The following is a 15,262-nucleotide window of genomic DNA, read 5'->3' as shown; positions in this document are numbered from 1 at the left end:
AATGATCAATGGGGACTCTGGGTTCGAGGCCCACGCCAATGAAGAGACTACACTAGAATGGTTGCACAATCTGAAACTCCCACCTCTGTGCACTGCACTCTTATCTTCATCTGGCACCCCCGGCTCTCCACGCCCAATTTCATAGGGAGCATACCAGCTCTCGAGCTCTAGGGCGTCCCGCTTGAATCTGATGAGCAGCAGCAGGTTGGGTGGGCCTCTGTCTGTACATGCCCCCTCTGCTTGGTTATGGTTTGTCTTCTCCTGAAAGGACAGAGGAGCATTGATTAGTCTACTCTCTACCTGCTGCGCTACTGCAGCCTGGCCAACCCCTGCTGAGGAACACCTTGCAGGACACATCCGAGTCGTGGCCCTCGAACCGCAAGGCACTCAGTCCAAGCAGCCAGGGGTCATCCCCTTGTCCAACTCCGGCATCATTGACAGTTGGCACTCAGGCTCTAACATCCCCAAGGTCCACAGAGGGATGGCCACACCTTAACACGTCTGCACACTGACCCATGCCAACATGGTACTCACCCTTCCTGAGGCAGTAGGTCATTGAACTGCTTCCAGCACCGCACCCATATGCACTGCACCACGTCATGGCTGCTCACCAGCGCTGCCACCTCCTCCGATGCCCTCTTTGTGAGGTGTGATGGGTTCCTCCTTCCATCTCTGGGGACAAGGCTGTCTATCCTGGCAGCCATCTCCTCCGGCAGGGCTGCGAGGCCCTCATCCGAAAATTGGGGAGCCGAGTGCCCACTCAACCTGCTCTCCTGCCTGGCATCTCCAGTAGCACTCAATTCCATCAAGAATTTGCAGAACAAACATCCTTCCGTGGCAGCCCTTCTGGGCTGTCTGGGCCATTTTAAAAATGGCCACCATGTCGCCATTGGACCTGGCAACCGTCAGCCCCCACTTGGCTCTTCCCGACCAGTAACAGAGTTGCGTTTCACGCTGGGTGGGCCTTAATTGACCCGCCAGCGTGAAATCGCAGTCGGGGGCCGATCGCAAGCAGTAGACCTTTTCTCGGCCGCTCACAGTTCCACCAACCATGCCTTAAAATTCTGCCCATTGAATGGCAAAGCAGGCTTGAGGGTTATATGGTCTATTCCTGCACCTATTTGTATTATTCCTAATTTGAATTGAGAAACTTTGAAATAAGAGCAGTAAACTGTAAGTCAAAATTTAAGCTTTTTCACTTTTGGATATCACTAAGATCAGATGTGCAAGTTAAAAAAAATGGATTGATAACATATTGTATACTATTGTGGAATTCATTTTGTTAAAGTAACATACCTTCATCTTCCCCTTTCATCTCCAGTGATTCTGTCTGTTGATTTTCTACTTCTGTGTCTCTTAAAGCTTCTAACATGGCTTGTCTGTGGAAATAGCACATCATAATTATTATCTGCTTTGACTCCTGTACCATTCAGGATGAGCTGGGGTGGTGCAGTGGCAATGTCACTTGACTAGTATTCCCAAAGCCCAGCCTATGCTTCAGGGACACAGGTTCAAATCTCACCAGGACAGCTTGTGGAATTTAAATTCAATCCAATCAGCAATCCTACCTAGTTCACTAATGCCTTTTAGGGAAGGAAATCTGCTGTAATGTGACTCCATTGCTGGGGTTGGGGTTGGGGTTGGGGGCGGGAGGGGGACAAGCACAGACATTTGCACAGGTAAGCGCTCTGAAAGCACGGAGCTGAAGATTTTTAAAAAATAAATAAAGAATTTAAAAATGTTAAAAACATGTCTCCTCGTGTACTCTGTATTAAATTAGATTTCAACATTTTTATTTTATTTTTAACTCCTGTTGGAAACAGAGAGAAAGGATGAATCGGTCTTTTTCCGTTTGGCAAGCTGTAGCTAGTGGAGTGCCACTGAAATCAGTACAGCTATTTATAATCTACATCAATGATTTGGATGAAGATGAATGTATGGTAGCTAAATTTGCTGATGACACCAAGATAGGTAGGAAAGTAATTGTCAAGAGGAGGTAGAGAGTCTGCAAAGGGATATAGAAAGTTAAATGAGTGGGCAAAAATTTGGCAGATGGAGTATAATGTGGGAAAATGAGAACCTGTCCGCTTTGGTAAGAAGAACAATATGTTAGTTAAATGGAGAGAGATTGCAGAACTCAGTAGTACAGAGGGATGTAGATGTCCTGGTACACAAATCAAGTTAGTATGCAGGTACAGCAAGCGATTAGGGAGGCAAACGGATTGTTGTTGTTTATTGCAAGGGGAATGGAATATAAAAGTTGGGAAGTTTTACTGCAGCTGTACAAGGTATTAGTGAGACCACATCTGGAATACTCTGTATAGTCTTGAACTTCTTATTTGAAAAATAAGTTACAATTGCATTAAAAGCAGTACAGAGAAGGCTAATTTGACTGATTCTGGGATGAAGGGCTTATTCTATGAAGAAAGGTTGAACAGGTTGGGCCTATACCCATTGGAGTTTAGAAGAATGAGAGGTGATCTTACTGAAACTCCACCACTGACGCACAGTAGCAGCAGTGTGTACCATCTACAAGATGCACTGCAGGAACTCACCAAGCCTCCTTAGACAGCACCTCCAAAACCCACAACCACTACCATCTAGAAGGACAAGCGCAGCAGATAAGTACTCCCTCCACCACTGACCCACCAGTAGCTGCATCAGATACTATCTACAAAGAGCAGTACAACAACTCACCAAGGTATCTTCGACAGCACCTCCAATCCACAACTTATACTACCTATTAGGACAGGGGCAGCAGTCCCATGGGAACACCACCAATTCAAAGTTGCCCTGAAAGCCACCATCCTGATTTGGACATATATTGCAATTTATCATTGTCACTGGATCAAAATCCTGGAATTCCTTACCTAAAAACTCTTTGGGAAGATCTTCATCACATGGACTACTGTGTTTTAAGGAGATGGTTCATCATCACTTTCTCCCAACAAAAAATGGACAATAAATGCTGGCCTTTCCAACCATGCTCATATCCCATGAATGAATATTTTTTTGTACCTCCTGGGTGCCCAAAGCCTGTCCACCATCTACAAGGCACAAAGTCAGGAGTGTGATGGAATACTCTCCACTTGCCTGGATGAGTGCAGCTCCCACAACACTCAAGAAGCTTGACACCATCCAGGACAAAGCAGCACGCTTGATTAGCAGCCCTTCCATAAACATTTACTCCCTCCACCACCACCAAACAGACTAACAGTGTGTATCATCTATCACTGCACTGCGAAACTCACCAAGGCTCCTTAGGCAGCAACTTCTAAGCCAACGACCACTACCATCTGGAAGGGCAAGGGCAGCAGATACATTGCAACACCACTACCTGGAAGTTACCCTCCAAGTTACTCACCATCCTGACTTAGAAATATATTGCCGTTCCTTCACTGTCACTGGGTCAAAATCCTGAACCCTAACAGCACTGTGGATGTACCTACACCACCTGGACTGCAGCAATTCAAGAAGGCAGCTCACCACCACCTTCTCAAGGGCAATTAGGGATGGGCAATAAATGCTGGCCAACCAGCGATACCCACATCCCATAAATAAATTTTTAAAAAGATGCTTATACTGCTGTTGCTTCGTTATACCTCTTTTGGAACACATAAACAAATAAAACAACGCATTACCAATTAAGTGCCCATTTAAGGGGACACTATTACCCCACTGTAATAAAAGTTTAAAAAACTTTTCAACGTAAATTAAAATAACATTCCCAGGGTTGATAATACACCCAGTGCCCAAGGCATGTTGTTTACAGATAGAGCTGCAAGCACTTTAAAACAAATTAATATTTCCCTATCCCATCTCTGTTTGCACTGTTCTCCCTCCCTCCAAGTCCAATTTACTGCTCAATGTACTCCCTCAACCACCTTTGTACTCATAATATGCTGTTCCCTCTTGCATTTGCCACCATTACTGTCTCAGGACCTAACATTGTCCACTCCCTCAGATTACCTACCATCTATTTCCAGCAACAAGCCTATCCCCAACCTCAAAAAACTCTCACTTGCTGTCATGCTTTCATCAAAGGTACCCATCTGCAGTTTCTCTTCCCTGAACTTCTTTCTCCAAACTTACCCTTTGCACCTCAGGTGGAAAAAACAAAACTACAAAGACATACAAAAAGGCACAAGCAAATCAAATCACACAAGAGAAAAGCAGCAATAAGAAAGCTGATGTACTCACGCATCAAGTTTCTTTTTTGCTTCCATTGCTTTAAGTCTATGTATCATTTTGACTTCAATCTGATCTTTATTTAAAGTATACAATCTGCTTAGCAGGAATTTTCCTAAAGGCATTAAGAAGCATACAAAACATCACAATTCTATTTTAAGACAGTTTACCAATTATCAAAGTAATCTATCGTGGTACATTCTGACACCAACAAAGGAACAGTATATAAAAGATTGGTAAAATTTTCCTCAATTTTAAGCAGGCAGGTTCTCTGATAATCAGTAAAAAAGGAAAATGTCAAAATAACACAAATTTAAAGTTTCAAGATCAATTTTTATGTATGAATACCATACACATGCAAGATGGGGGAGGTGGTGGCATACTGGTATTGTCAATAGACTGGTATAACAGAGACCCAGGGTTAAGCTTTGGGGACCAAGGTTCAAATCCCACCATAGCAGATGGTGAAATTTGAATCCAATAAAAATCTGGAGTTAAGTCTGATGATAACCATGAAACCATTACAGATTGTTGTAAGAACCCATCTGGTTCACTAATGTCTTTTATCAAAGGAAATCTGCTGTCCTTACCCAGTATACATGTGACTCCAGACCCACAGCAATGTGGCTGACTCTTAAATGCCCTCTGAACAAAGGCAATTAGGAATGGTTAATAAATGCTGGCCTAGCCAGCGATGCCACATCCCATTTACAATTTTTTTAAAAATGTTTATGTTGAAATTGTCAAGTTGCCATATGCTGGTTTTAAAAAACTGTAGGTAAATAAATACCTTCGGAGAATTGAATTATTTGGGTCAAAACATTGGCTACAAAATTCCCTTGTGTAGAGGACCTAGCGCTGCTTTCCCCAGGGGTTTGCAGCACTACCAGTGGCTTCCTGTGCACATTGTGTTTGGTGAAGAGAAGGGAGAACGCGGGGGCGCCCCTGCGCACATTGGAAGGTTTTGAATCGATATTAACTTCACTCAGCCCAAACGGTTGAGGCAACACCAGGATCCCTAACTTGGACATTGAAGGCTTAGACAATTTTTCTGCTACAGAATGGACCCTACACGAGCATTATTTAAAGGGCTAGGTACCCAAATTGTTGATGAGTTCCTGGATTTGCGAGAGAATGTTGCTGCACTCTCTTAGAGGAGCAGAGGAATAGGTCATCTGTCCACTCAAAGGTTGCAACAAATATAGAGGGGCAACAGTGCCAGTGCCTTTGGGTCTACAGCAAGACAGGGAGATGGCGCAGAGGCAAGCTCTGCAGCATGCCCTCTGCTAACTTCAAGCCAGACTCCGCCATGCTCCTTGACAGTGACAGGAGGCTGCCTGGTAGGCATAGGTTCTGTCATAGCCAGTCCAAATGATGCTTTGAGCCATCTCCTCTGTAGGGCTCAGGAGATGCAGGTGTCTTTAGAGTCAGAGTCATTATGGCACAGGAGGAGGCATTTTGGCCTGTATAGTCCATGCCAACTCTCTGTCCAGCAATCCAATCAGTCCCATTTCCCTGCTCTAATCTCGTAGCCCTGCAAGTTTATTTCTTTCAAGTACCCATCCAACTTCCTTTTGAAATCATTCATTGCCTCTGCTTCTACGACCTTCATAGACATCGAGTTCTAGGTCATTACCACTCGCTGCATGAAAAAATCCATTCCACACATCTCTCTGGCATCTCTTGCCCAAAACTTTAAATCTGTTTCCCTCAGTCCTAGTACCATCAGCTAATGGGAACAGTTACTCTGTGTATACCTTGTCTAAACTTGTCATAATCTTGTACATCTCTATCAAATTTCCCTCAATCTCCTTTGTTCCAAAGAGAATACCAGCATCTTTAACATAACCTTGTCGCTAAAATCCCTTGTCCCTGGAGCAATTCTGGTAGTCTCTGCACTCTCTCGTGGACCCTCACAGCTTTCCTAAAGGGTGATGCCCAGAACTGTGGCCTACCTAACCAGAACTTCATACAGGTTCAGAATAAACTGTGCTTTGCTAACTGCTCCCTCAATATGTCCGGCCACCTTCAAAGACCTATGCACATGAACCCCCTGATCCCCCTCTTCCTGTACTCTTTTTAGATCTGTGCCATTTAGTCTATATTGTCTCTCCCTATCCCTTTTGACAAAATGCATCACCTCTGGATAGAAATAATTTTATTAGTTTGGCAGATGGCCAGATTTTTAGGTTAGATAGGGGTGATGATCATCAATTTTAGTGAAGAAATGGAAGCCATTTAAATAAATCTACATGGCGGTTACTATATTTGAACCCGTGTATTAAATTCCATTTTCCATTTGTCTGTCTATTCTGCTAGGTTTATCCTGTTGCAGTCAATTGGTTACATTTTCACTGTAAGCCACAATATCAACAAAAAAAGTGTACCTAACACTGAACCTTGGGGAACACCACTACCATCCTCCAGTCTGAATAAAAAACGTTCATTCGCTATTTTTGTCACTGCAAACACTGACCTTCCTATTCCATGTATATCAATTTTGTTAACCATCCACCAGCCTTTTATGTGGCACCTTGTCAAAGACTTTCTTAAATTCCATATAGACAACATCTATTGCTTTCCCCTCACATTCTGTTACTTCATGAAAAAATTCAATTAGCTAAGCAGGGTCTGCCTTTTACAAATCCATGCCAGCTCTCCTTAATTAACTCAAACCTCTTGAAGTACCTGTTGATTTTTTTCCCAGAATATTGTTTCTAAAACCCTTACCCACCAACGATGCTAAACTAACTGGCGTATATTTACAATGACAGTCCTTATATCCTTTCATGAATAAGGGTGTCATGTTTTGCCAATTCTCTAGCACCTCCCCCGTATCTAGGGAAGATTTGATCCACTTCAACTTCCTTTAACAACTTGGGATGCAAGCCACCCAGATCAGGCAATTTATCCGCTTGAAGTATAGCCAGCCTTTCCAGTACATCCTTTATATCAATTTTCATCCATTATCTCCACCGCTACTGATATTTGTCAGCATCCTCTTCCTTAGTAAACACAGGTACAAAATACTCATCGTATTCTAGCCTTGCTCTATGCCTCTAAACATATATCACTCTCGCTATCCCTAATAGGCCCCATCCCACCTCTTGCTGCCTGCTTACTAGTCATATGCCTGTGGAACATTTTTAGGTTCCCTTTTATGCTAACTGTCATTCTATTCTTATATTCTCTTTGCCAGTCATATTTTCCTCTTCACTTTGCCTCTCAACTTATTGCATTGGGCATTGGGTTCTGGCTTGAAGAATTCACCAGACATGCATCATTCACCCTCTTTTCTTTGTTTCATTATATTCACTCTCCCAAATCATCCAAAGGCCCTGGCTTTGCTTTCCTTACCTTTCACCCTAATTGGAATATGCCTCGCCTGTACCTGAAACATCTCCTCCTTAAAGATCAGCCAATGTTCTATTACAGCTTTTACAATTAACCTTTGGCTCTATTTTACCCTGGCTACATCCCCCGTCCCCTGCCTGTTCTGACCAGCTCCCGACAGTTATGTGCTATCTTGTCTTGCGAGAGAGAGGGCAGAATGTCAGTGATTGTGTTGCAGTGTGGCTGAATAGCTGGAGATATGTGGCCTCTATTGAGAGAAGTGGGCATCAGGCTGGCAGCACTGGAACATGTGTGACAGTTAGCTGGAGGATCTGGAGGATAAGTGTGAGTCCTTAGTGCCAGAGATTGGTGCTGGGCTCCACTGGGGACATCTGTAGGATCGCTCATCCACATGCAAATGCATACGTCAGAATAACAAACGCCCTTTTTGCCAAGGTCCACAATTATGTCAACTTCAACAGAGACCGAGCAAGCCAGGATGCCAGAGCACTGGGCTTTGCAGAGATTTCCGGATTCCCACAGATGCAGGGTGCCATCGACTGCACTCACATGGTTATAAAAGCTCCTTGGCAACAAGCACTCCAATACGTAAACATGAAAGGCTACCGCTTGCTCAATGGATAGCTGCTCTGCGACCATGATGGACTGAGCATGCAAGTTTGCGGCAGATATCCAGGAAGCATCCACAGCTGATACATCTCAAGTAGATCGCAGATCCCAGATATCTTCAAGGGACCACACAGGATCCAGGGCTGCCCCCTCAGTGGCAAAGGGTACCCGCAAAGAACATGGTTGATTACACTCGTGTAGCGGCCACAGAATCCTGCAGAGAGAAGGTCCGGCATGCCGCTACCCGAAAGTTGGTGCAGCACACCATAGGTATCTTAAAGATGCAATTCCGATGCTTGGACAGATCTAGCAGAGTACTCCAGTACACTCCTCACGGATATTTGTGGCTTGCTGTGTGCTGCACAACCTGGTGCTGCTAAGGAGGGAGTGCTTACCAGATGTTAACATGAAGTAGCTGCATGCCTCCTCCGGTGAGAACATCAAAGAGGGCATTGTTTTTGAGGAAGCCAAGCATGCAGGGGAAGAGGCCATAGTATGAGCCAGATGAAGCAGGTATGCAATTGAAGCCCTCAGAGCCACTATATTCTGTGAGGAGGACAATAAGTTGCAGTGAATATCCTCTTGGACAAGTGCCCTCCATCATGGGCAAACATGACCACCAGCATTGCGATTCCTTTCATTTCAACCATGCACTTCAATATGAGAGTGAATAGTTACACATCAGGCTCACATTGTCCTGATATTTTGAAAGATAATGAAGCCTTGGGAGCATGTGTCCTTGCTGAGATGAGGAGGGAGTCCCGGCATCAGATGCCAGAAGGTGCTGCCTCTTCAAGTGTCTCTCCAGCATCCCAGTCATAATGGCAGCCTACAAGAGCCAGGAACTGTTACATTATCCTCAGTGGGCTGGTAGCTGTATGCCTTCAATCTGATAAAGCTCCTCAAGGAGATCTATCCCCAGCAATGGGAGAACATAGTCTGTGTTCAGTCTGTGTTCAGATGATGAAACTGATAGGTGATGCTTGGGCCAAGGCAGCTGAAGGCATTCTGCAAGTGATGACTGATGATCAGAGATGACTCAATCCTCTGTGCCACCTTCTTCTCTATCACATTAACAGCCGGCACTCTCAATTATGGATTCTGGCCTGCTTTTATCCTCACCTTACTATGCATGTGGACCACCTGAGGATGACGATGTACAACCACTTACATGCCAGACATTAAATTGCCTCCGCTTTAAGACTCATTGTGCCCTCATTGCCAACCCTGGGCCTTGCAGACTCCAAACTGCTCAGACACCATGAAGCCCTTAAGGTCACAAGTTGTTGCTAGTAAAAGGCACAGTTCAGCTACAGTACATCCTCGCTCCTATCCCTTTGCTCCCCTCAACATTGTCTAAAGCTATGATGTGCGCTTCCAGAGCATGTTCAAAGGCCCTATTGACCATCCCAAAAAAATTATCATTTGCAATTAGCATCACTCGTCTCGGCGATGTTTAGGTAATGGGATGCACCCAACATTGTGATGAAAGCCTTGTGGCTGCAATACAGACAATTACAGATTGAGAAAGGCTCAAGGTTGTTGGTTCAAGCGCCAAGGCAACAATGTGGCTGAGAGGGGCAGAGCTTGGGAACTTGAGGTGGCAAGGTGCTCCCACTTATTGGTGAGTTTAGCAGATGTACACTCGGAAAGTTGGAAACATGGTTGACAGGCAGGAGCACACACAAGCTCGGAGTATGGACTCATTGCATGAAAGCCCTGTCAGATGACAAAGAACACAGAGTTGTATGATATACGATCCTTCTCCATATGTTAGCACATCTCTCACCTTTCAAGAATGCAGACGAGAAAGGAGAACACCTTTGCCTCAATCTTACACAGCCAAGAATAAACATGACATGACCCTGAAAAGCATGTCAGCAAGGTTCCTTCCAGAAGCACGTTTAACATTAAGGTCGAGGCATCACCGATGTTGAGAATGATCTGAAAAGGGGGCACACACTTTGGTGATAAGGATGTACACTACACAGACAAGAGGCCCATGATAGCGACATCCGCAAAAAGTGGGGCCATGGTATCACATCTGATTGACAGCAACACAGTTCATCATTAAAAAAAGGCATACACAAGAGGAAATGTGAAATGGGTGCAATTCTAATTACATTTGTGATCATTATATAATTGTTGTGAACACCCGTGCCACCGTTGTGCTCCTAAATTTTCTTGATCCTCCTAACCATACTGCTACATCTGGATGCTTTCCCAACATCCACAGTGGAGGTGGAGGCAGCCTGCTGACTGCTACGCCCTGTTGTCTGTGATGAAATTGGCGGGCGTCCTCTGGAGGGCTGAGACTTGGAGCGCCCCGGCCTGCTTTGCGTGGCCAGCTGTGAGGCAGGTGCACCCTCCTCGGCCCGTGGAGCCGGAGGTGATGGGGGTCACAGGAAGACAGGATTGGGATCAGCGGGTCAGTCCCGGAGTCACCTGGATGGATGACCCTGAGGTGTCCAGCTGCTGTTGCTCCTCCCTATGGGTGCCCAAGAGCCCCTGGCTGACTACTTGAGGAGAAAGGACAGTTGGAGTGAAATCAAGGCTCCCCTTTTCCCTTTCACATAGCCGCTCATGGGTGCAACCAATGGCTAAAGCGATGGAGTGCTGCTCCTGCAACAGTGCAAAACCAGTGTATGGACCAAGGTCTCCATGGTGACAGCCATCCTAACAGTTGCCCTCAGTGTGTTGGCATGCTGGCGCTATCAGCTCAGGCTGAACACAGATAGACTCCTTCATCATCCATTGCAATCTGAGAAATGCAGCTGCCATCCCTTCCTGATGTTGCCGTGATTGTTGCTGCAGCTCCACCAACTGATTTAGAACCAAGTCCGGGGGCTCGTCATCCGACACTGCAGAATCGTGGCCTCCAGGAGCGCTCCGAGTGCCGGCAACCTCCGGTGTCGCTGCCTCTGCCTGCTGCAGACCAAATTGTGCGTTGTGCTCGCCAGATTGTGACCCTGAGAACTGAGTACCACCGAGGTCTGTGACTCTGTGACAGGCTTTCAACGGTACTGTCCTCAGGTTCCTCATCTGAGGCATTGTCAGGGCTCAAGCTAATGGCCTGGCTGGTTGAGGGCTTGGCAGCTTTGCAGAGGTGCCTATGAACGCAAGTAGAGATAGTGCATGGCAGGCAACTCTAAAACAGGACAATGCACTTGCAGTATCATCATTTCAGGGACGACATCACCGTTGCCACAGGCATGGTCCACACTCTTTCCGACCAGCCCGATGGCTCTGTTCTCAAAGACAATGGGGACTTTGAGTTCTGGCGTTCCACCCACCTAGTCTGGGGCCTCTCCCTGTGATTGTTTGCGAGCTTGTCCTGCATAAAGACAGATGGAGAGAGTGAGCAGGATGCATGTTAGGGCAGTAGATAAGGATGCTTGCTATGTGTGGGCAGTGAGTGGAACGATGGATGAGATGAGGACATATGAACATACGAAACAGGAGCAGAAGTAGGCCAATTGGCCCCTCAAGCCCGCTCTGCCATTCAATAAGATCATGGCTGATCTCTTTGTGTTTCGAGTTCCAAATTCCCATCTACCCTGACAACCTTTGATTCCCTTGCCTAACAAGAATCTATCCATCTCTGCCTTCAAAATATTCGCTGCCTTCTAAGGCAGAGAGTTCCAAAGCCGCACAACCCTCTGAGAGAAAAAATTTCTCTGCATCTCTGTCCTATAAGGCTGACCCCTAATTTTAAAATAGTGCCCCCTAGTTCTGGACTCACCCACAATCAGAAACATCCTTTCCATGTCCACATTGACAAGACCGTTCAGGATCTTATATACTTCAATCAACTCACGCCTCACTCTTCTAAACTCCAGTGGGAACAAGCCCAGTCTGTCCAACCTTTCCTCAGAAGACAACCTGCTCATTCCAGGTATTAATCTTGTAAACCTCCTCTGAACTACCTTCAACGCATTTATGTCCTTCCTTAAATAAGGAGCCCAACACTGCACCCACTATTTGAGATGTGGTCTCACCAATGCCCTGTATAACTGAAGCATAACATCCCTACTTTTATTCAATTCCTCTCTTAATAAAGAATAGCATTCCATTAGCCTTCTTGATTACATGCTGTACCTGCATATTAACTTTTTGTAGCTCAGGCACGAGAACACCTAGATCCCTCTGCACCTTCGAATTCTGCAGTCGTTCTCCATCTAAGTAATGCCCCGCTTTTTTATTCTTCCTGCCTAAGTGAACAACTTCACATCTGCCACATTTTTGCCCACTCACTCAATTTATCTATATCTGTCTGCAAACTCCTTATGTCTTCTTCATAACACACTTTTCTACCTATATTTGTGTTGTCGGCAAATTTAGCTACCATGCCTTTGCTCCCCTCATCTAAGTCATTGATGTAAATTGTAAAAAGTTGAGGCCCTAGCACAGACCCCTGCGGGACTCCATTCGTCACATCTTGTCAATCAGACAAAGGCCCATTTATGCATACTCTCTGTTTTCTGCCAGCTAGCCAATCTTCTATTCAAGCTAATATGTTACCTCCTACACTGTGAGTTTTTACTTTCTAAAATAACCTTTGATGTGGTACCTTTTCAAATACTTTCTGGAAATCCAAGTACAGTACGTCTAAAGGCTCCTCTCTATCCACCACACATGTTACTCCTTTAGATAACTCTAATAAATTAGTTAAATATGGTTTCCCTTTCATAAAGCCATGTTGACTCTTCCAATTACCTCACTTTTCTAAGTGCCCAGCTATAACCTCTTTACTGATCGACTGTAACACCTTCCCCACGACAGACGTCAAGCTAACTGGCCTATAGTTTCCCGTTTTCTGCCTCCCTTACATCTTGAATAGAGAGGCTATATTTGCTACTTTCCAATCTAATGGAACCTATCCAGAATCTCGGGAATTTTGGAAAATTAACACCAACACATCTTCTACCTCACTAGCCACTTCTTTTAAGACCTGAGGATGAAGTCTATCTGGACCCAGAGACTTGTCAGCCCACAGCTCCATCAGTTTGCTCAGTACTGCTTCCCCAATGATTGTAATTTCACCAAGTTCCTCTCTTCCCTCCACCTCCCTATTTACAGCTATTACTGGAATGTTTTTTATATCCTCTATAGTGAAGGACACAAGCTCCAGAGGAGATGAGCCTAGATGGAGATGTGAAGGTGTGTGGTGTGTGAGCGGTGATGTCCCTTGAGCTGACAGTGCGTGGGATCCCTGTGAATGTCTGATGGACTTGAGTGTGTGTGGATTGAGAGTGAGCTGATGGTTGACTTATGGAACGGATGAGATTATTCATCCTCTTTCTCACTGGGTGGCTGACCTCCTTTGTGCAGCATTAGCACCCCTGCCACCACCTCCCAAGCCAGAGTGGTGAGGTTGGTGGACCTCCTGTGGCCATCACGGGGATAGAGGACATTGCGGCGGGCCACCACAGTGTCCAGCAGGTGCCCCATGGAGGCATCACTAAACTTGAGGGCTGCCATCTTCTTGGCTTTCGGGGCTATGTCTTCAGCATGCATTGAGAATGCTGTGCACGGGTGCTGTTTAAATATGGCGCCCAGAGTAAGGAAGTGGTGAGCTCACAGTCTGGTGGGCAAATCAGTGGCCGCCTTACCACGATCTGAGTGTTTCCCATGTGTACATAATTAATGAGGCAGGAAGCAGATGTTAAGGCGCAAAATCCTGCCATGGTGGCTGGCGCTGAGAAACGCTGTTTTCACGCCCACCGACATACCTAGTGCATGGTGGAGAAAATCCCACCCATGATTCCTGAATAATGCCAGTGGGCTTGTTACAATAATAAGGTTTAGAAGGTCATTTTAATTTGGAACTGTAGCTTTAAACTTAGGATAAATGAAGGGGGTCATGTGACCAGTCTGTCTGGCAGTAAAACTGGGTGGTTGGAGAAAGCTTAGATTGTTTTACTGAGAAGAAGGTGCAAGGTATTTACTCTTGGAGACCAATGGCAACAGTCTCTGAGTTTACAATGAGTAGACCCTGAGTCTCCCAAAGTCCCAGAAAGGAATTGTAACTATCAAGTTGTAAACAGTTGGGCTATAAACTATCCATTTACTTCTAAGGTGAAAAGGAGATGTGGTTAAGGATAGCTAATTAGCATTTTTATCTGGATGCAAGGTTGATGTGTTGCACATTGCCATGGGGAACAGGGCAGACAAAGCCAGGTCTCGTTGCGCATTCCCCTCTCTCAATTTAAAGCCATTCAGATTTGTCTTCCTGTTTTTGCTACCAAAGTGGATAACCTCAATTTATCCACATTACACTGCATCTGCCATGCATTTGCCCACTGACTCAGCTTGTCAAAATCACACTGAAGCATCTCTGCATCCTCCTCACAGCTCACCCTCCCACCCAGCTTTGTGTCATCTGCAAATTTGGAGATATAACATTTAGTTCCCTCATCTAAATCATTAATATATAATGCGAATAGCCGGGGACCCAGTACCGATCCCAGCGGTACCTCACTAATCACAGCCTGCCATTCGGAAAAAGACCCGTTTATTCCTACTCTTTTTTTCCTGTCTGCCAACCAGTTTTCTATCCATCTCAATACACTACCCCCAATCCCATGCGCTTTAATTTTACACGCTAATCTCTTATGTGGGATTTTGTTGAAAGCCTTCTGAAAGTCCAAATAAACCACATCCACTGGCTCCCCCTCATCAACTCTACTAGTTACATCCCCGAAAAATTCCCATTAGATTTGTCAAGCATGTTTTCTCTTTTGTAAATCCATGCTGACTCTGTCCGATTCTGCCACTGTTTTCCAAGTGCTCAGCTATTAAATCTTTTATAATGGACTCTAGAATTTTCTCCACTACCAACGTCAGGCTGACTGGTCTATAATTCCCTGTTTTCTCTCTACCTCCCTTTTTAAATAGTGGGATTATACTAGCTACCCTCCAATCTGTAGGAACTGTTCCAGAATCTATAGAATCTCGGAAGATGACCACCAATGCATCCATTATATCTAGGGCCACTTCCTTAAGTACCCTGGGATGTAGATTATCAGGCCCTGGGGATTTATCGGCCTTCAAATCCATCAATTTCCCCGACACCCTTTCCTTACTAATACTGATTTCTTTCGTTCCTCCC

General features: G+C 45.2%; 1 protein-coding gene across 1 annotated transcript in view; it reads right to left on the bottom strand.

Moving 5' to 3' along the window:
• Positions 1-232: 232 nt before the first annotated feature.
• The window catches only part of ak9 (adenylate kinase 9), a 156,772-nt gene continuing 141,742 nt past the window's right edge, over positions 233-15,262 (bottom strand). Inside the window, exons 18-19 of the mRNA XM_041187856.1 lie at positions 1,297-1,379; positions 233-261 (exon numbers count right to left, since the gene is read on the bottom strand). Of these exons, the coding sequence (XP_041043790.1) occupies positions 1,366-1,379 (14 nt within the window). The 3' untranslated portion in view covers positions 233-261; positions 1,297-1,365. The remainder of the gene's footprint in view (positions 262-1,296; positions 1,380-15,262) is intronic.

Source organism: Carcharodon carcharias, chromosome 5 (assembly GCF_017639515.1).
Source record: "Carcharodon carcharias isolate sCarCar2 chromosome 5, sCarCar2.pri, whole genome shotgun sequence".
NCBI lineage: Eukaryota > Metazoa > Chordata > Chondrichthyes > Lamniformes > Lamnidae > Carcharodon > Carcharodon carcharias.
This window is presented reverse-complemented; position numbering and strand designations above follow the sequence as displayed.